Below are 23286 nucleotides of genomic sequence, written 5' to 3'. Positions count from 1 at the left end.
TGACGAAACCAGGAAAATCAAAATATCCTCATGGGTGAAACATAAATATAACATATGGTATCTTTCCAATGTCTTTACGTTACCATTGAGCTCACTTTACACAAAAAGATGCTATGTACAGGTGCAAGAAAGATGTCGGAAAGGTAGCGTTTATTTTTTCCAGTAGTATCGTATGTTACCGATATCGTTCCGTTACCTTTGCCTTTGAGCTTACTTTTCAGAAAACTCTCTGAACTTTCTTTACAGAGGTGGAGATCGATAGTTACAGAAAAAGATGTTGGAGAGGTAGCGTTGAAAGCAAGGAAATTAAATATTTAACCTCCTTGTTGAAAGGAAACAACAGTCGCCGGGAGCACTGCGTACATGCCCCCGAAGATTGGTGGTCATAATTACGGCGTGTTCCCGTTCAGGGTAAGAGGACTAGTACTGGGCGGCCTGTCCAGTATGTCGCTCGCGGGTGGCTGTGCCTTGCAGCTTGGCATCCCGACGACATAGCGTCCTCACTACCCGGTAACGTATCATGGGAATATAGCGGGTTTGCTGTTCATATAATTGTACAAAAAAACTTTCTTATCATCTGGAAGAACATTTATTATCTGCAAGCAATAATCACGTTCTCCCAGAAAGGCGGGTATTTTCTAGTGTGGTAACAGTTGTGTTTAGCTTAACCTTGGCTAAACAGCGTACAAAGGGGATGGTGTTTTTCAAATTCAAATTTATTCGCCGTCAACTATGAATAACGAACAACGCGGCATTGAATTTCTAATTAGCAGCTCCCAGAAGAGGCCAGTCATGTGATAGGGCGTTATCCAATGACAGACAAAGGTGGGTTTTTTAAACCTAACGAATATGCCATAATTTATAGAAGAAACCAGTTTGCAGGGCGTCTGTTTCGGGACAAGTCAAGAAGGAGCCTTGGACCCGTTTCAACACACGGATTATCGGCGTGGCTTTGCCGCAAATGGATTCCAACGGAACTACAGGACGGAACGAACATAACCATAGGACACTCACGGCTTGCCGGAAACGGAGTACGTATGTTGGAGAGTCTTCAACGGGGCACAACTCAGGGTGAATTCAAGACTGTGTCGTTTTGACCAGCATAAGCTGGCGGAGACATGGAGAGCACGGCCTGTTCATCACAAAACAGTACCCGTCTTCGGGAATCTCGGCGGATTTTTCCTAATGTGATGGCCAGATGGAACTATGTTGCTTGAAATGACGTCTTTCCAGGCGTATCGCCCAACACTGGACTCCAAATTGTGGACTTAAATGTAGCGGAGATTCGTGCATGGATATTGTACACCGATTGTTCCCTCGGTCGACCAATCCAAGTCAACAATTAGAATCACAAGATAGTTTAGACGGCGAAGCCATAGATACTGGTGTAGGTATGATTCACACCAAATAAGACACGCATACCCGATGCAAAAGTTCTAATTTAAGCCACACAAAACACATAAAGCCTACCTAAAGATGCGGAAAGGTTTAAACTTACGCCGCCTTTACTAAAAATAAATGACAACTATAGTCCAAGGAAAGATCACGGAAAGCGTTCGGATAAGTACGTTTCTGCACTTCTTCACGTGCCTTTCGGGGTGTGTAAACGACACATAAACGTGGGGAAATCGTGACGGAAATCGACTGTAAATGTGGTCAAAAGATCACGGAAAGGTCTTAAGAAACGCGTGCTTTCCGCCCGTATAGGTTACGAAAAACTGTCATTAACGACGCCTTTAAGCGTCTAATAGTTGCGGAAAGGCACGTGAAGGAGTGCCGAAACGTACATATAAGTGCATTAAAGGGAATCTTTACGTTCACGGATAGATGTCGTTAAGTTGCGGAAAGGGTGCAGAAAGGTCTTAATAAACGCGTGCTTTCCGCCCGTATAGGTTACGAAAAACTGTCATTAACGACGCCTTTAAGCGTTTAATAGTTGCGGAAAGGCACGTGAAGGAGTGCCGAAACGCACATTTAAGTGCCAACGTAAAGGTAACATTAAAGGGAACCTTTACGTTCACGGATAGATGTCGTTAAGTTGCGGAAAGGGTGCAGAAACGTCGCGTTTACGTTGAGTTTAAGCTTGCTTAAATACCAGATTTCGTGCTGTGTAATGTGAGGGGGGTATAACATACTAGTAGCCGTGCACTTTCCGTATATCCTTTCACAGGAATTCAATATCTTAGATCCTTGTCGGTGGTTGGTTCTATCACAGTCTGCCTTAAACTTGAATCGCACGACGTCTTACGACAAGTGTAAACGCGCATTTATAGCGTGGTCATATAGGTCGTGCGAGCACCGTGTGATTGCTAACCTCGGACAGTTTGGAGGACAAAAATGTACGTCTCTTGCAAAGTTCAACTATCTTGGTACACAAAATGCTGTTTTGGATCCATGTCGGAGGTTGGTTCTGTCACGGCCTGCTTAAAAACCCTACGGCACCAATATCGTACGACGATCCTTAAAGTACGACCTATGTGACCGCACCCTTAGTCCTCAGATGCTCGCATTCTGCAGCTCAACAGCTAACTGCTAGGAGGATGACTTACTTCTTCCGAGAAGCAAGGTTTAAGGGATAGTCAGAAAAATCCCATTCAGTAAAAAGCTAACAAATCAACCCTAGCGATATAACAGATAAGCCTTTTACCAAGTCGTCTTGACAGGTGGAAAAACAAATCCTTAAAGTAAACAGTCTATTGCTTTTAAGCCTAGGGCCTTGTTCATTCGATTATATGGGTGTCATTCTCTGGGCACCACAAAACTGATGCGAGCGTGCGAAAGAAAGATAAGTTGGGCAAAAAGAGAAGCTTGCCTTCACTATGAGCCAAGTGGTCAGGAAGATGGAACAAATGGCAGAACACGCAGAACATAAAATGTCCAACGTACGAATGTTTACAAAACCAGTACGTTTTGCATTTGCTAACATTAGTATACATTTTTCCGATATTTTTTTGCCATCTCTTGCATTTTTTTTCATTTTGCAACGATTCACAATATAGTTACCTCCATGAAGATGGAGGTATTGTTACAATACAGTTTTCACTCTGGAAGTTATGTGGGCTATACTGAGTCACAAGAACTGCTGGAAGGTTTACAATGGTTTTCGGTAGGTGGGTAGGTGTGGGGATGGTGATGGTGCAGGTCACGACTTGAGGCCCCCTGTTTGTTGACCTTGGTACTGCAGCAGCACGTTTTGTGTTATATCTTTGCACCTGGACTTGCTATGGTGTTGATTTTGATGTAATGGGTAAGTAAGTGTATAGTGGATGCTTAATACCTTCGCCAGAATGGCTAATATTATTTTTGGGGCTTGTTTGGTTTGATTTTTTTGCATTTTTTTTAAGCTGGCGAAAATTGATGACCACGCTGATGTCGTACATGCAATCGAATCCGTTTTGCCTAATTCGATAACTATTTCCTCAAAGGATTCACTTATCACGTTTGTTACAGTCATTTAGATACAAAAGAGGCCTGATATTCGACACTGCACACTTTCAGGGTCTTAACCAAGTGTCGCGTGAAGGAAGAGTCCAACTAAGTCATGATTCAGGGTGGGGCAGCATCTTTTTCAACTTGCATTACCACGAACAAAATCTAACATCCAATCTAACATTTAACGTACATAGAATTTACACGTACAGTTCGTATCCAGTTTGTTAACACTATCTTATACGTCAAACAGTGCCTCACAAGATCATTTAAAGTAAGTATACTTTGTAGCGCTGCTACTAGTAGTAAAGTGTGTTACGCCCCAATTCAGTTGACCGTGCCATGCCTTTGTTACCTTACAAAAAGTTGTGTCAGGCTGTGGGTAAAATTTCACAACGACAACAACAACTTTCCTGGGGGTTACTTTTGTCTATTACGACAAACACTTCGTTAAAATGTCTGCTCCCGAGGTGAAGTATTCCACGCCGGGGTCTCTCCCGGAGGACGGGCGGTTTCTGAAGTCTGGTGACCGGTGTATGTTCTATCTGGGTGCCGGTGTGGTGGTTCTCGCCCTGGTGGTGATCGCTATTGTCGTGCCGTTGGCTCTCAGGCACAAACCCGGGGTGGAGAAGGACAGGGTGAGAAGGCTCATGTCGGAAGTCCCTCTGGTGGATGGGTGAGATGATTTACCGTATGCACACACACACAAACACACACACACACACACACACACACACACACACACACACACACACACCACAAAAGAGCAAACAAACTCATATATATACATGCACATATACGCTCACACAGACGTGCTCGCATACACATACACAGAGAGAAGCACACGCATACATATATAATACACATGCACACACACGCACGTGTAAGCATACACACACGCACGGACACACAGACACACACACACACACATATATATAAACATGCACACACAGACACACGCACACACACGCACATACAGATACACACACTATATTTCGTATTCAATCATCCGAGCTAAAGTTGCATCATTCTTTGTTTTACAAGTAGATGATCATTCAGCCACAAACGCGCGAGCTGGGCACGAGCCGAACGCATGGCAACGCATAGACGACGCATCGACTTATGGATGCAAAACTATTTGTCTGTACATGTTCGTTCTTTATTCACTAAAATGGAAAACAACATATGTAAAGACATGGTCACTGTGCAATGCTGCATTATACACGTTATAGGTATTTCAAATATATATATAGATTCAGAATACATGTCAATAGTCATAAAATAGTGTACGTAGAGCTTATCATTAATCATTAAGTACACCTATAGTATACGGGTTACAGGGTCATGGGTCATAACTCACAAGCAAGGTCGGTGTCCAATGTCCAGCATGAAATTTCAACACGTGATCCTGCGTTTTCTTAACCAGTACCGCAAATCTTGAAATATTCGCGATGGCTTAATTTCACGGTTCTTATGGTGCCATACACGACATTATGACACCACAAATATGAATATGAGTGATTTTCGACTGTGAAGTTAAAATACCGCGAAAGCTTCCATTCTATTCCTACAGCTAAATTAAATCCCGGTACGCGAAAGTTTATAAAGTTACAGTGGAACGCGTGACCACGTGGACTGATAGCCCCCTACGTGTACGTTCCGTCACAGTGCGAGTACGCACAGGCCAAAAGTCAGGCAGTTCAGAAGTTGTCTGTTGCATTTCAATCCCAAGCCGCTAAGAGAGGTCCATCCTCATACAACCACCTGTTTTGTTGATAGGCTTTGGGCAGGAGAATAGTTTAAAGTGGTCACGTGATTCTAACATGATTCAATGCAACTTACGTTAAGACATAGCTACCTTAGATGCAGCTACCATAGCTACCTTGATATAAAGACGTGAATATAGTCAAAATTGTTATGTTTCACCTTCCTATGATGTAGGATTAGGCAGAGAAATATGTTGTATTTCCAGAGTTTCTTCTTCAGAAATCTACTTCTCTTTGTCTTTCCTTCTTCTCACCTTACCTTTTGGTAAATGTTGTTCGATTCAGTCATTGTTGCAATACAATGACCTAAGATTCAGCAAAATGAGCTGAAATTCGGTATGGAGGTACATGTGGGATAAACCAATAACAAAAGTGTGTCGGGCAGTCAAATGCAATCAATCGTTCGCTTGCATCATTTGTGGGAGAGTCCATTTTGAATTGGGATGATCCTAGCATAGCCTATTATTGTAGTTAGGACTATGTATGATTTTGGAACGTTCAAAGTTGACTTTCAAACTGATACTATTTTATTGGTTGGAGTGAAATAAGTCGCATAAGTCACAAAAGTTGCTTTTCCAACTTCGATTGCCAAGTTTCAAAAGACACATTTAAATAAACAATGATCGGTCCCCACTGTGTTGCCATTTCTTTCCTTGATTCTGAGTTCTTTATGGTATCCTGACGTTCCGTAACAAAGACGTCACTACGTACATACAATCCGGCACAGCGACTGTTTCCTCTCAATTTATCTACGCCCACTTCGGTAAACGCACAACAAATTACCCCTTCTCTCAGCCGTCAAGACATTTCAGACACTGCAAGAAAAAAACTCTTACGTCTTGAAACCTTTTTCTTAAAATCGTCGTCTTAAACAACGATTAAGATGCCAGGAAGAGACAGAGAAATCACTTTTGAGAAGCCGGAAAGCAGAGGAAAGTTTGTGGCGGGAGGAGTTCTTGTTCTGGTGCTTGTGGTTGTGCTCGCCGTGGCCATCGCCGTACCGTTGGCGCTACAGCGGCGGGACGCGATCTCGGACAGGGCCCGCCGACTGATGGAGGAAGTCCCGCTGGTAGACGGGTAGGTCTTTGCCTAGCCCATATAGTTCCACTCCATAGGCATACTTTCTGATATATGATATTTTTGGGATACAAATGCACCCGACTTTTCGCAAATTTGTCTTTTCGGCAATAATTCTTTTCTGAATCCAAGTACCTCTATACGGATATTAGACAAACTTTGCTGATAAAATACACACAAGCGAAGCATAAGACGCTATCCTAACATTTTACATGGATGATATGGCATTCAGCACACTGATACCTTTATATATGATTGAAAAAAAATCGCTTTTATTGAAATATACCACGCCACATGAAAAGACTTGAGGGGTTGTTAAACAAGGACGCTTTAAATATTTTTACAAGGCTCTCAACGTACTCAAGTTGTAATTTCGTTCCTTAACTCCATGCCGCTATATCGTGAGAAAGTAGTGCAAGCTACAAGCTGCGCAAGGCCATGTTAAATTTAAACCATCACAAGCCGAAACGTTCTGACTTTTCATGGCGTCCAAGTGACCTCTTATTTCTAAGGAACGTAATAACAGAGTAACGTAATCTGGCGGGATTCGAACCCTGCACTTTTGATCCAGAAGCGTTATTTCTAACTTCTAGACCAAAGATAACTACTATAGTTTTCATAACGCAATAGAACAATGTTTACATGGCTTGGAGAAAGTGAAAGAGTTAAACGAATTACACTTAATAGAAAGAAAAATACCGTGTCATTGTTACGAACAAAAGTTGACAAAGTTCGAAAACCCATGACGTACCGTGACTTAGCAGAAAACGTAAACATTACACAAGTAGTAGCTACATGTATAGGGTGTGGTCACATAGGGCGTGCGATCGTCGTACGATCGATAACTTTTGTAGGGCAAAAATGTACGTCTCGTACAAAGTTCAACTGTCTTGGTGCACAAAATGCTGTTTGGGATCCATGTCGGTGGTTGATTTTCTCACGACCTGCACTTGCATCAAAATAGTACGACGATCGCACGGCCTATGTGACCGCACCCCAAGTAACCCGTTAGATATCGATGTTTAATTGAAGTAAATTAAGTTACAAGAAACCTGTAGAATGAAGCGTAGTACACATATTTTTGAATACTCGTCTTGTGAACTATGCGGAACAGAACAGCCTTTTTAAACCTCAACAGGCCGGTTTTAGAAAAAACTATAGAACGTCTGATAATCTTTTCGTATTAACTACTTTAGTAAGCAAATATCTCAGTCAAAATTCACGTCTTTACGCATGCTTTGTTGATTTTAGCAAAGCTTTCGACTCTGTTTGGCGAGAGGGTCTCCTGTTCAAATTAAATAATCTTGGAATAGGAGGAAACTTCCTATCGACCATAAAAGACATGTATTCCAAAACTAATAACTGTATCAAAACCAACAATCGTCTTACCGAAACATTTGTAACTAACTGCGGGGTTCGACAAGGCTGTAATCTGAGTCCAACATTGTTTAATTTGTTCATTAGTGATATAGTATCTGAATTTGATAACTTTTCTAGCAATTCTCCTATTCTGTACAACATGAAAGTGCCATGTCTTTTATATGCCGATGACTTGGTTATCTTCTCAGAATCCCAACAAGGCTTACAGTCCTCCCTACTTAGACTAGAACAATATTGTAAATCATGGAAGCTGAAGGTTAACCTGAAAAAGACAAAGGTTATTGTATTTACAAAGGGAGGCCGCTTACCGAAAGATTGTAGTTTTTTGTTTGATAATAATGCTTTAGAAATAGTAACATCTTATTGTTATCTAGGTATTGTTGTATCCTCAGCTGGCACATTCAAAGCCAACAGCAAATACTTATACAGCAAGGGATTGAAAGCTCTATTTGGAATTAGACAATCATTAGACAAAGCAGACGCACCATTATCAGTTAAAAACAAACTCTTCGACACATGTGTTAAACCTATTTTGTTATATGGATCTGAAATTTGGAGCTCATTCAAAAGTCCTATATCTTGTCCTATTGAAACAGTGCACTTGAAATTTTGTAAACACTCACTTAATGTTCCGAAAACTGCATCTAACCTTGCTGTACGCGCTGAATTAGGGAGGTATCCTATCCAACTGGAAGCCTCTCTAAACGCCATCAAATATTTCATTAGAATTCAACAGAATGTGCCAGCTGAGAGTCTGCAGGCAGACGCTCTCTTATGTCAGCTTAATCTAGATTCATCAGGTACCAAATGTTGGGCATCTGGTGTTCGCAAAACTTTGGAGGAGTGTGGTTACCCTTTTGTTTGGCAAGCCCGTAAGTCAACAGATCCAAACATATCCCACCTAATTTCTGCAATCCACCAACGACTGAATGATATTTATTTCCAGAATTTTCTAACCAACATTCATAATGATAATAAAGGTTTACGTGCGAAAAACAAACTCCGAACGTACAGACTACTGAAATCCACATACAATGAAGAGCAGTATTTGAAAATCACAAACATTCGGCATAGAACTACCATTGCTAAACTAAGAATCAGTTGCCACCGACTGCGAATTGAATCGGGAAGGCACAGCCGCACTCCTCTAGAACAAAGAATCTGCCAATTTTGTACCTCAAACATGGTAGAAGATGAAGTGCACTTCACTGTTGATTGCGATATGTATGTGAATGATAGAAATACTCTGTTTAGTTATATAGAAAGTAGATTCCCTCATTTTAGACACATGAGTAGCACTGACAAGTTTATATTTCTCATGCGTTTTGACAAACCGACAATAGCGAAACCCATACAGTCCTACATTTTCACTATTACCAAGAAGCGAGAAGAAGCCGAACTTTTGTGTTAGACTAGATTTGTGACACTTTTATGTATGTATATATCCTGACTTGTTGTGACCTGTACTTAGCCCGGTTGGGCAAAATTATACAATAAAGGTCTTCATTCATTCATATTATATTTTTAATGTCTAATGAATGTGACAATTTCACCGCCTTCGCCAAGGAGGTTATATTTTGGATAGCGTTTGTATACTTGTTAAGTGTGTGTGTAGAAGACTAGCATTACTCAAGAATGCTTAAATGGACTGTATTTATATTTAGTATGTGGGTAGGTCTTGAGACCTGAAAACGGATTTTGGGCCCCTTAGCGGCTTGTTACGATACTGCAGCAGAACTTCCGGGTTTCTCTCTATTAGAGTCTCTGGGAGATGACCTTATGTATACAATACATACATGGTACTTCCCATATATATACCGTGGCCAGTGTTGACTGCGTCACGGTAGGAGTTTCCCACCCCGCCCTAGGCTTTGTATCAAAATATCAAAGAATGTTGATATCTTGGAAACAATAGTGCAATAGATATGTCAAACTCGACATGTTGATTTATTCAAATGCTTGTACGCAGCTAGGTTAAGTCATTTCATCCACTCGTTTGTATGTAAAGTAACTATTGTAGAAGACCGTACGAAAGTCGCTGTACTTTTGTTGTGTCAACAAAGATTTGACACTGTAAATACACGCGAATACGAGGATGCCTGACTCTGACGGGAAGCTTAAGAGGGGAACTCTGCCATTTCTTCGTCGGCATCAGGGTCATGCCTCCTCCTAATTTAGAGCTCGTAGACTCGTCGTCCGATCGATTTTCGCTACATGTGAGGGGGTATCAAGCCGGCGTTATATTTGTCACATTTGGCGAAAATCGATCGGACGACGATTCTGCGGCAATCGCCCGAGCCTCGCTTATGATAATAACTTTATTGCACAACAATTGTACAAGATACAAAGTATGGTTAATTTGTGATAGGAACGGTTTTCAGATGAAAAATACGCGCAACACTCTGTCGATCTTAAATATGGCCGATCTTCCATCGATACGCCCGAAGATCGTGGATAATATGACAGGGTATTAGAAAAATTACCTCGTAACAAATTTGACGAAACCTAGTGTTTCACTCTGTAAAGTTTACGTTATCATCTCTCCTGCCTTTTTGATACACAAAAGACATCACACGCCACGGAAGTTTAAATTCCAACGGACGAGCAACTAAAAATCGTCCGAAGCCCTGGTACTCCCCAGTGACGTCGGCCGTACTTTGGCCGAAAATATTTATGCCCGTTTCGAACTCGCTGACATGTCTATCGGCCGAGCTCAACTCTTGATTTGTGACCTAGGCTTAAGTACAGTAGCCACACACCGTATACTCACGATCACGCAACCTAAAATATAAGGCTCTATAGCGAAAACACACACGCCAGGGTTTTCAGAGAATGAAATATTGAAATAACCGTATGATAATTTTCTTTTTGTGTGTGTGTGCTTTAAGTTGGATTTAAAAGTGCAAAAAAAATGTAGGTTCTTTTACCCTGTTATTTCAGCGACGACCCGATCATATTCCTTGAACCATACAACAGCTAGTGAAGATCATTCCTACCAAAAAAACCAGTAAGACCGCACAGTTTGAAGAAATACTAGAATGGAACACGTTACCGTTCACTCTATCTCGGTAAGTGTTAGTGGATAGGGATATGGAACAACGTATTTCTGACAACTTAACACATAGAGCTTATCAACATGCAATAAACGCCATTGTAACTGGAAACCACTTACGCGCTCTTGTGAACCATAAACGCTAGAAATATCCTCATTTCCTTCTTGTTTCTTAAAGATGTACACAGTTAAGACAACAGAGGACACAATACCGTTGTTGACTGTGTCTTGGCGAGTGTTGATACAAGGAGTTTGAATGGTGTGCTCCTACCACTAAAAAAGATAAGGCCTTTTACAACCGTGATAATCAAATTATCTTACTAGTCCGAAGATTTACACCATAAATGATCGAAATATCCTCCTTTTTTTGGTTTCATTAAGGAAATTTTAAGACATTTGAAATGGTCACTCTGATGTTGACGGTGTCACGAAGAAATGCTCACAGGATCCACCTATGTAAACATACAGCTGTACAGGAGTCATAAATTTTATTTGACAACTCCAAACACTGGGCCTAAAATCGGCTTCAAGTGGTATCTGCAATGCATCTCGCTGTGCACGCGCAGTATAAACCGTAATTTACCTGTTTAGGTAGCAGAACACAATATTAATGCACGACCCCGGGGGGTCCATGACGCGGGTATATAAAGTAGTACGGATAAACTTGTTGAAGGAGAGGTAAAAATCGTTATTTGAGAGGCAGCCCGATATAAGTCAGTCACCGTGTGGCTTTGACGAGGGAAAATATAGTAGGGTGCACTTCATGAATACCCGAAATGGATATGTTTGCGTTATGGTACAAACCACAAAATATTTATTAAAAAATTCCTGCCGGCGTATCGCCTTCTTCTCGCCTGCACAATTTGAAACGCCGCTCAAATCCCCAAAAGCCGTGTTCTGCTACCTGTGACTGGTAGCAGATGTGTGTAAATTTGTTTTGGTTGTCATAAAAAACTCCTGCATTCTTTCAGACTTTGCCCAGGTGCTGGTCCTTAACAATACGCTCTAGTATCAAAAGAGTAGGATAAAAGAGTAAGACAATACCTGTAAATTTACAGTGATTTATACGTCAATTAAACAAGTCCTCTACGCGCAGGAAAGTGCGAGAACAGTCCATGATGTAAAGTCATTCGGCAGGTGATATATTAAATCAATATTGGCTTCATGCCGATATTTTATCAATATTGGCTTCATGCCGAAAAAGATTGGGATAATAAAGATAGTGCCCACTAAATTTGAAGTGACGTTTCTTTATTGTTTTTCACATTTTCTTGGCGTGGTCACACAATAAAAGTCCTTAACCTTTTCTTGTTTTGGAGGGCTTCGGAAATTTGAGCTCTTTTTAAAATTAGGTTAACTTAAAGGTTTTTGATATGACAGCAACCATCGTCAGTATTCCTTAGTCGTGATGGGTATATGCTATGTGAGGGATATCGAATGAATGGTAGTAGTAGAAGAAGTTGTAGTAGTTGTTGTAGTTGCCCTAGTAGCAGTAACTGGTAGTAGTAGCTAGTAGTACTGGTAACTGGTAGTACTAGTACTACTAGTAGTATTAGTAGGGACAGCACTAGCTAGTGGTAGTAGCAGTAGTTAGCAGCAGTAGTTCAAAGCTTCTAAATTTGCAGCACTTGTCTGTGTCGATTGGATAGTAATTGTAGTTGTCATAGTTTCAGTAGTAGTATAAGTACCAGTACTAGTTGTAGTAGCAGTAGTAGTAGTAGTAGTAGTGGTAGTAGTAGTAGTAGTAGCAGTACCTAGTAAAAGCAGTTCACAGCCTCTAGCATTGCTGTACCTATGTTGTCTATGTGACGTTACAATAGAAAAGGAGCTGTTCTATTGACCGAGCTCTTAAAAAGGTTTCTGTTGTGCTAATCCTTTTACGATGTCAGCAAAACAAAAATAAACAAACTTGCCGCCAATTCACTTTCTTCAAAAACGTGACAGGGCAGTTTACCTTTTAACGGACCCCGTTGTGTAATTCCGGTCAGGCGGTACAGTTGTTAGCGGTGCGGAAATATTTGTTAGTAGCTGTGTTTGTCTAAATTCAATATGGCAAAGGAGGAGACAAACGATGTTTGGTACACATACTGTGTCGAGACAGGCCCAGATCATAATTACTAAAGATGGTATCTCACTGCACTTGGGGTACCGGTGCGGCACTGTGGGGTTCGAAAGATTACTCAAGATGAAGAACGAATTTTCTTACGTTTTGTGTGTTTTACTGTCTTCTAAGTCATACTTTTACGTATTGCGTAATATCTCGATTATACAGTACCGCAGAGAACGAACCCCGCAGTGCCGCACCGGTGCCCCAAGTGCAGTGAGATACCACCTTATAGTGCGCGGTCATATTTGTTGTAAGATTTTTAGATACGTAAAGGAAAATAAAACATAAAAGAGTAAAAAGATAAGTTTTCTGTCTTTTCTAGTAAACGAAATTCGTTGAGAGCTCCTTACATGTCTTGGTCGCAGGGGGGGGGGGGTCGAAGCGAGGTCGCCACCCTATTTCTAGTAGTGGAATGGTGTTGAAAGTGTTAACATCTATGGAACCCCTTCTGCATATCTAACGGTACGTCCCTAGTAGATGGTAAGGACAATAAAACCGCATGAGAACCTCTTTGTTCCTTATCGGAGGAAATAATCTCCGAAATAAATAGCTGACCTATAAAGGGGGGTTGACTTACAACTTTTGCAGCATTTGATTTGTTTTGGAAGCAACTCAACGGCTGTAATTGCACATTGGTTAAAATAAATCACATGCATAAGAAACAAACGGTGTCAAGTCAAACCTATTATGTTGTTACCAGTTGACGCATTTATAAAAGTATAGATACGATTGTCTGGGGAGGGTGTTTGTCGTGCATCAATGTGACGATGGCCGGAGATAAATTGCAAATAATTTTTTTTTTTATTGTTGCAACATATATTTACAAGACATGGTGACGGCACACTCAAGTCGTAACTTATATTCATGCCGCCACCGCAAAAGAATACAAATACATGGATAGATAAATACAAGATAACAAAACAAGATAACAAAATAACAAGTAGGCAAAGCACTGAAGCAAAAACAACAAATGAAGATTCAAAGATATAAACTGATAATATGATGATTAACTAAGTCCCTTAAGACTGGTAGGATGATGTTTAGTCATTATTGAAGCGATTGGTATCTATTAAAAAAGTCTGCACAAACATTAATATTTTGGAGTTGTCTGCAGAGGACAGAAAATAAGAAGATCCATTTAAAAGCATTTCTACTAAATTGTCGTCGGATAGATTGTCCATATCAAAACCTACCAGTCTTCTCAAATTGCCGAAGAGGGAAGATCTCTGATGATTGTAGTTAGGGCAGTGTAACATGAAGTGACTGATACTTTCACATGGATAACCACAAGAACAAGCTGGACTAACAACAAGTTTACGGGTGAACAGACTTTGATTTAAACTAAAAAGCAAATAGTTCTGTAATAAAAATTTCTCTGCGCTTATTCCGTTGTGTTGCTGTTTTACTTTCTCTATGTCGTAACGTCTGTAGATACATGGCGCCAAAAAAGGCAAGGTCACGGTACAGTAGAAGCCAGTTAATTACAGATTAACGCACACTTCTGTTAACTGCGCGGAATCACCAAATCCCAAACCGGTGCGGTCCAGCTAGATTACTTCGCATTACTGTCGGATAATTGCACAAACTTCACTGTCAATTAGAAAAAAATTGAACTCATTTATGTGGTCTAGAAAGAAATGACTGAACACATAGAGTACGACATAGCGAACAAGAGATTCTTCATATTTGTTCTTTTACAGCTTCTTCTTTGACCTTTAAATTGACGTTGTCATTCCATCACATTAATATATGGTTTTCGATATATATCTTTTCTAAAATATACGGCATATATTTGCTCATTTTTCATCTGCTTTGGACGATTTACAGCATGGGTGATGTACGCGCGGATGTCAACCATATCAACGTGGACTTCACTTTATATAAATGAATATCTTAATTGATATGATCGTTATTGACGAGGCGGGACTGGTTAGTGTGTTCCGTTCTTTTTTTTTTTGTATAATTCTCTTGTCAATAATGATTATGTTCGTCTGTTTCTGTCCAGGCACAACGATTGGCCATGGCAGCTCGCAAAGAACTTCGGGAACCGCCTGAGCCAGGTGAACCTGGGTAATGACCTGCGCAGTGCGTACACCCACTCTCACACGGACATCCCCCGTCTCAGGCAAGGCATGGTGGGAGCACAGGTGCGTCATGGGAGAGTAGTAGCATGTATGGTCACAGTTAATTCCATGTAATGGATGACATGAGCGACCGTATTGGTTTTTGTCTGATTTTTAAAAAATGAAAACTAGACATTGAACCCTTCAGAGACACGACAACGCAACCGAAAACGTTATAACGGTCGTGTAGCCTTGAGTGTAATTGCAGAAGTATTTCGGTAGTTATAAAGACACTCTAGATGTTTAGTTTGTGTAACACAAACTCTGCTGTCCGGGGCTGTAGCTGGTCCCTACCCATTAGGAGGCCGGTGGTTGTTGGGCGGGCTGCTATACGCGAGATTCAATGAGGCTACTAGATAATGTGATGGCCTTGATTGTAGTTGCCGACATAGTAATGTAGGGTCACATTTCCAAACCGGGGCCCGGTCGGGCTGTTTCAGGAAACGAAAAATAAACGTTTTGTGTATTTGGGTGTCTTTTATATCATTTTTTTCGTTAACGTTCCCGAAAGGTGTCCGGTCGGGCCCCAGTTTTGCATGATGTGACCTAGGAATACTTGGCTGCCACACCACTTCCTGAATGCAGGGATAACAGACTTGTTAGCTGTGAAAAGCCTGTGATACCAATGCCACTTCAACTCTGTGCAACCTCCATAGCTTGTGACAGCTGTGTTTCTGTGAAACCATTTTTTTCTTCTTGTGCTCAGTTATTTTCTTAACGTTTGAACGTTTTCGTTTCCCCAGTTCTGGGCCGCCTACACCCCGTGCAACTCCCAGTACAAGGACACCGTCCGCTGGGCTCTGCAACAAATCGACGTGATAGAGCGGATTGCCGCCAAGTATCCGGACACGTTCCAGTTTGTCACAACTGCACAAGGTAAGGGTTGGTTCTGTGGTTAGAGTTTGTTGGCTTGGATCTAAAGGTTACGGGTTTGGATCCAAGACAGGCCTAGTCTTGCGCCTTTAGGAAATGCACTTCACACCTATTTACTCACTCGGCTCATGTGTAAAGGTCCCTAGCATCGATTATACCCCTTTTCCACTAGGACGGCGCTCTTGCCGCGCTCTCTCTGCGACCTAAAATTTGACAGATCGCTCAGCGAATTGTATAGAAAAGAAACGCATCACTTTATACTGTGTGTGTTTTGTTGTCTTCTCAGTCACACCTTTACGTTTTGTATGATATACCCAGTATGAAAGCGAAGGTTACACAAAGGGGGCCTTAGCGACGTCCACTCGGATGGGCCGTAATGCTGAAAGTCCCGCGTTTTATGTCTCTGTGACCCGCTGCTTGACCATCTGCATCCATGGATCCGTTGGCATGATGAATTCCATAGATCCCAGTGTCGGCTCAGTTGGACATGTTGGACAAGATAGCTTCAGCCCCGGATTTCCCGTGCTGAATGTTTGTCAGCACTCGGTTTCCAGTGCTGAAGCCGGCGTTTCCAGTGCTGAGAGCGCGTCAGCACTGGAAAACCAGTGCTGAAGCTATCTTCAGTACTGGGTTCCAGTGCTGAAAAAGGAGGGTGGGGTTTTCGTAGTTTTGCCATGTTGTAAGGGATTGCTTTCGTCTTTCGGAAGTAACGTAAAATGGGGGTCCCGTGTTCGAGCATTAAGGAGGTTGTGTAGACTCTATATAACCTCCCGTTGGTTCGAGGATATGCCCCAAGCACCTAAAACAGTCTCGTTAGTCAGATTGGGTACCTAAGGTGCATTTTAAGGAGAGTCTCACTTCAAGCATGATAAAGAAGCTAGCCACCACACCTAGGCCTTTTGAAAAGAGTAGGGGCCTTTCCCACTTTGGCAAATGAAATAACGTTCGGAACTAACACGGATGGGTCAAATTTTATGATTTTTTTCCCTTTTCCACCAGGAATCCAGGACGCGTTTGACGCAGGTAAGATCGGCTGTATGGTTGGCGTGGAGGGCGGACACATGATTGACAGCAACCTGGCAGCTCTGCGCATGCTCTACAAGCTGGGGACCCGCTACATGACTATCACACACAGCTGCAACACTCCATGGTGCGCATGCGCAGTCTTTTATTCGAGATGGTTTTTAATTAAAGACCAACAATAGCATTGCATATAACGTTTTTACTAAGTTTGAATGTAAAAGAAAACACGTCTTCACCTGTCATGGGCTAATACGAGAATGATAATGCTTGAAAAATTTAAGATTTAGGATCAGATCAGTAGCGAAAAGAAAAAGTACTTTGTGACCGCCAGTAAGGATCGGTGTATGGTATTCACTTCGTCCTAAAACCTACCCAGTACTTAATACAGAAGAATTTTTATGCGTTTTACTGTTAAGATTACTTTTTTGCCGAAATTCATTTTCCAGGGCGGATAACTGGCAAGAAACATTGAACCCAACTCCAGAACACAACGGACTAACGGACTTTGGAAAGGTGTGCATTTTTCATTATTGTGTTCTTCATCATCATCATCGGTCGACGTGATCACACATGTTTACACACGACGGGGTTATACCGCCCCTTACGGAGTAGTATACCCTTTCGCTGGCTAATTACAGGACGGGGATGCGCCAGGTCTCCCGTCCGGGTGAATGATGTAAATCACCATGTGGCTGATGCGGTATGGAGGTTCGCCAGGCCTCCAACCGGATGATTTGAAGTGAATCACCAACTCCAGACAGAAGGGTTTGCTCCATCTCACACCGCACCATCGCACGTGTGGGGGTTCTTTAACGTGCATAGGGTGTGACTCTCCCCATACACGGGACCTCCATTTAACGTCCTATCCGAGGGACGGTCCTAGCCAAAGCTAGGTACTCATTTTCACCTAAGTATAGTGAGGAAAGTCGTGTAAAGTGCCTTTCCCAAGGGCACAAGATCGGTAACACGGCAGCTGGATTCGAACCCGCAACCTCTCGGTCACGAGGCGAACACACTGTACAGTACCACTGTGCCACGCGGTCCCACATTGTGTTCTTAAAAACGACGAACAACGCTGATTTTAATTGTTTGCTTATATCTATCGGATGTGCTTGTTTATTCTAGCTCGAATAGATGGGCCATTCAAGACGATGCAAAGCAATTTTAATTGGTCCAATTGTTTGTTTGTTTGTTTATCTAGCTTGTCATTCAAGAGGTGAACCGTCTTGGCATGTTAGTCCCACGTGTCCTTTAAGACCATGCACGACACTGCGTAGTTTTCATGTTTGTCTATTTGTTTATTGTTTGTTTGTTTGTTTGTTTGTTTAGCTCGTCATCCAAGAGATGAACCGTCTGGGCATGTTAGTGGACCCGACGCACGTGTCCTTTAAGACCATGCACGACACTGCTTAGTTTTCATGTTTGTCTATTTGTTTATTGTTTGTTTGTTTGTTTGTTTGTCTAGCTCGTCATCCAAGAGATGAATCGTCTGGGCATGTTAGTGGACCTGTCGCACGTGTCCTTTAAGACCATGCACAATCCTGATTTTTTTTAAATATTTATCTATTTGTTTATCCTTTCGTTTGTTTATTTATCTAGCTCGTCATCCAAGAGATGAACCGTCTGGGCATGTTAGTGGACCTGTCTCACGTGTCCTTTAAGACGATGCACGACACGCTGGACGTGACCCGAGCTCCCGTCATCTTCAGCCACTCCTCTGCCTACTCCATCTGTAACCACACCAGGAACGTGCCGGATGACGTGCTCAGGAGACTGGTCAGTGTTTGTTTGTTTGTTTATTCGTTTGTTTGTTTATTTGTCTGAACTTTATTACCTTCGCAAGAAGGTTATATTTTCGATAGCGTTTGTGTGTGTGTCTGTGTGTATGTATGTAGTTGACCAGCATAACTCCAGAATGCCTACATGGATTGTCTTGATATTTAGTACATGGGTAGGTCTTGATGAGACCTTGAAACGATTAGATTTTGGGCCACCTTGCATGTTGCTACAAAACTACAGCGGAACTTCCGGGTTTGATATCTCGAGTTCTGAACATGCTGTGATCGTGATTTTTTTTGTGGTAGATAGCTGTGGAGGCCGAGAGTAAGTGGTTTGGGCTCTCTAGTCTATTCACGAGAAGCTTAAATTTCGCTTTTCACTGAGGTCATGAGGGAGGTAAGAGTAAGATAGAATACAACAGAGATACAGATTACAGAGAGTCCTGATAAATCTATCATGTATCATTATACATACATAGCACAAAAGATATAGTAGAGCGAAAGCTCAGTGGGAATATATAGTGCGTTTTCGTTAGTTTTGGTCATTTCTTCAAAAGTCTCTGAAGGTATAGATGACATCATCTGAGAAACCTAACAGTGATTTTTTTAAATTTGCCCCAAGTAAAATACATTTACTGTGGAATCTAAGTGGTCAGGAAGGTTGAACAAATGTCTGAAAGCACACAGAGTATGGCATACATATACTGAAAATAGATGTGTCACAATTCCACTTAAATTTCTCTTTAACTTACAAGTCATAACGTGCCCGCCCATCACTGCTTCCAATGCAATGTAAAGCAATGATCAGTGATTGGATTATTTACGATATTGTAGGCTGACGCTTCCGTTGCTATACTTACAGAAAGACACAGGGGGCGTTGTGATGGTGAACTTCTATAACGACTACATCAACTGTGGACCCAACAAGACTGAGAACACAACAATCGCACAAGTTGCAGGTTCGTTTGTCCTAACACTTATTTTCTTTCTAAAAACAAATCGTGAAACATCTAATCTAGAAATCATGTGTAAAGTCACTTACACTTAAATATTGGGGGAAATGATCAGAAATCAGCAGGCAGAATTCAGCACACAAAACTTTGCTTTTACAAAATAACCTTTCAATAGCTTGTTACCCAACAGCAAAGTACGGAGATCCAATTCTATTTATAAATGGATATGTGCTGAATTGGACCTAATTGTCAGGTTTATAACTGTCTATTACCATGGTGTTGAAGGATGTGGTGACTGGTTTCCATAGAGACAAAAAACCTGAGCTCCTATTGGACTGCATTTCATACTGACAGAATCCCGAGCTCCTATTGGTCCTTTATTTTTAAATCAGGCTCCTTGCTTAGAGGTTAACGGTCACAAAGGGGGTCTCCATATAACCACAGAAAGTGCGATTTTATGCTACGCAGACTTTCAGTTTATCAAATATTGCATTATCGTTTTACTTCTCCATGCAGACCATTGTGACTACATCCGGGACGTTGCGGGAGAAGATCACGTGGGTCTGGGAGCAGACTATGACGGGGTCACGAGGTTTGTGCACATGCTTTGCACGTAATTTGACTTACTTAAAGTACAAAAATGAAATAAAATCCATTTGTAAACTTGATATAATTGCTTACAAATCATCAAACAAAGGCTCAATTGCGAGAAAGACGAGTATTTTCTCCAAAAAAAATATTTGGACAAATGTAGCTACTATAAAAATTTTGTAGTGTTTGTATCGTCCAAGTTTATAGCTCCAAATGCACCACGTGACCTCATTGGTGCATCCGCCGCCATTGTAGTGTCCCTATTTAGCTTTTAGTGAATTATAGAATTATTTTGCACAATTTTGATATCTCCTGTCACCTCGAAATAACGTATACTAAGTGTCTGAGGCTCAGAGAAACGAATGGCACAATAATATTTAGAATAATGTCCTATAGTCCCTGTATATGTCGCAAACTGTATTCTTGGCGAGCTAACTACTCTGGTATGTTATCTATCAGTATCTGGCCAATTTCTACTATTTATCAGAGACATGTGGAGCATGGTATGGTACCAGGCTACAGGAGATTTAAATGAATTTTTCAGGCTTAAGCTTGGTAACGACAATAAGAGCCAATTTACCTTCACTATGATTGAACCTACGTACCTATTGATTGAAACTAAGTATAGCCAAAATCATCCAAAGATATGTAATTATGTAATTACAACTTTATTTACTAACAGGGTGCCGCAAGGGTTGGAGGACGTGTCCACGTATCCTGCTCTGATTGAGGAGCTGTTGAACAGGGGGTGGACGGACGACCAGATCAAGAAATTCCTCGGTCTCAACCTCATCGAAGTCTTTAAGAGGGCCGAGGAGGTAAGCAAAAATAGACATGAAGAAGTTTACATTCGATAGGGACAATACTTTGAAAAGATTGGCGACGTAGCTTGCCCGAAAGGTCATGTGGTCAGGGAGTAAACGGTCATTTGGTCCCGATAAAGGACAAAGTAGGGACACACGGAACTCCAGAGAGACCTCTTTGTTGTGTTGCAAGAATCCTTTCGCACGTACCAGGAAATTTCTTTCAGTAATTGCAGAATCTTTTTTTATTACTTGATAAAGTTTCTTTATTCTATTTACAAATGGAATGCTTTTGAGAAGACACTTGCATAGATATTAGCCAGAGTCTTTAAAAGTTAAGCCTTGGTTACTTTTTGTTCAGTGGGATAAAGACGGTTAAATTTCACTATAAAAGCCAAAACCGGATTCTTGTTTATTAACGCTTTGTTAAGAGGTTTAAAATGCCTCACTGGTGTTACCGGATGCATGATGAATTGATGATGATGATGAAAATGTTTAAAATAAAAGTTTTGCCCCCTCCCCCACGCAGGTGAGTGCCAGTATGACGATGGACCCGCTCGATAACCTCATCCCGACTACTGCCATCCAAAACGAGACCTGCAGAACCTTCCTGTAGTCAAAGTGCATTTTGAAGCATATATTGTCACGTGGTGTTCACGTGATTTTTCACGTGGTGTTCACGTGATCACGCCATAGACCAATGCGAACCGTCCACCATTTTGAATTTTGAGGTCAAAACATGACAAGTTCGAATTCAAAGTATGACATTAGCAAACATAACGTTTCATGAAACGTTAGTACTAGCATTGTAGTAATATTGTAGAACTTTTAGTCATTTTAGTATAATAGAACAGTTTATTTTTTCCTTGGCAAGGATGTCTGGAATTGCAAATATTACAAAAGACACCAACAGGTTTACGCAAATGTAACCATAAAGCCTTAATTCAGACCTAGACACATCTGGTGTATTTAGTGCACTTATGCAGAAATACAGTGTTAAGAGTGATCTACGTAGGCATATCTAATACATGACTAGAGCAAATATGCGAAAGGCTGTGTTGAAAACTTGGTGTACTACTTCCTTTGGCCTTAGACATATGCTATTTAAAGAAGTGACGTTTGTGCTCGATAGATTATAGAGAATATAGTGCAGTTTAAAGACAGATACGTGACGAGGTCTATATTTTTAAGACTGGGTCAACATAGGATGCATGCAATTCCCTTTAGATGTGCGTGTGTAACGTTATACCACGTGTTTTAATGCTAATAAAAGATGAAGACAAATTGACGTACGCGTTTATTGTCAGTTTGTGAAGCCAATTGCGCCACTATCAAATGTTCTGCTATCTTTAAACATAGCTGTTCCCTGCAGTACTAGCTAGAGCAAACTACTAGGAGGGGCAAACACACACCACGTCTTCTGCCACCACAAATACTGTCCAGGTCAAAAGATACAGAAAATGGTAGTTCTGCTGCAGTACCAAGGTCACATACTAGGGTCCCAAAATCAACCTTGACCTTCAGATTCCCGGGTCATTGAGTAATGCTGACTACAAAAATCAAGAAGCTCACACATAGCACGCAGACACACACACACCAACATACTGCCCCCCCACACACACACACACACGCACACACACGCCAAAACAATCTCTATTTTTTCTTGTACATAAAGAACATGTTTATTTTGGTGTTTTCTTAAAAAGACGCCTCTTATGTCCTCAATGTGTAGCTTTTCAATACGGTAGCATTAGTTCGATGTCAGCAATGCTGTGATTCACTTGCAGACAACTCCGAGTGACCGCATTTCACCTCAATTCAGCGTTCGTGCCCGCAGGCAGGTTGGATTTGCTGGGTCACTAAGTTACTGGATGGCAAAGTGAATATATATGTGTCCTACATTTTATATCTTCCAGAGACCTACGTATATACCAAATATTACCACAATTTGGCCGTACGTTCTTGAGTTACGACGGAAAGAGTTCGGAGGCCTCATACCTCCATGAATGATCCAGAGCTTAACTTAATGCAATCTTATGTTCGGTATACCAAACGGTGTGTGCTATAAACCCTCCCGACCATCTATATTTGATAATGAATACAACTTTCTAATTCGCACGCTCACACATTTCTTTGGCTTCACATACAGAAGATGTAATCAATTAGGCTGGTATCTAGCCGTATTATAGCTCAGGAGTCTTTGAGAGGACAGAAGAGACTCGGGAGCTATAATACCGTTGGATACCAGGCTAGTAATCCATATGATCAAATCAACATGGTATACCGTGAAAGACATGACAAACCAGACCTTACCAAACCCCCTCCCCAGAG

At 41.4% G+C, this 23286-nt stretch overlaps 1 protein-coding gene across 2 annotated transcripts; it reads left to right on the top strand.

The window, feature by feature from the left end:
* The first annotated feature begins 3785 nt into the window (after positions 1-3785).
* On the top strand, positions 3786-22243 carry LOC118430663 (dipeptidase 1-like). Of its 2 annotated transcripts, none has more exons than XM_035841650.1 (10): positions 3786-4105; positions 14817-14958; positions 15678-15810; positions 16807-16957; positions 17277-17343; positions 18430-18606; positions 19471-19567; positions 20078-20153; positions 20835-20970; positions 21485-22243. In XM_035841650.1, exons 1-10 carry the CDS (start codon positions 3885-3887, stop codon positions 21569-21571), a joined length of 1287 nt encoding a protein of 428 aa, XP_035697543.1. In that variant the 5' UTR covers positions 3786-3884; the 3' UTR covers positions 21572-22243. The 2 variants fall into 2 exon arrangements, with proteins under 2 accessions (XP_035697543.1, XP_035697544.1); XM_035841651.1 differs by lacking the exon at positions 3786-4105 and adding an exon at positions 5901-6272.
* Positions 22244-23286: the final 1043 nt, after the last annotated feature.

Source organism: Branchiostoma floridae, chromosome 14, assembly GCF_000003815.2.
Source record: "Branchiostoma floridae strain S238N-H82 chromosome 14, Bfl_VNyyK, whole genome shotgun sequence".
NCBI classification, from domain to species: domain Eukaryota; kingdom Metazoa; phylum Chordata; class Leptocardii; order Amphioxiformes; family Branchiostomatidae; genus Branchiostoma; species Branchiostoma floridae.
Note: the sequence above shows the minus strand (reverse complement) of the source record. Positions and strands in the feature narration are given on the sequence as shown.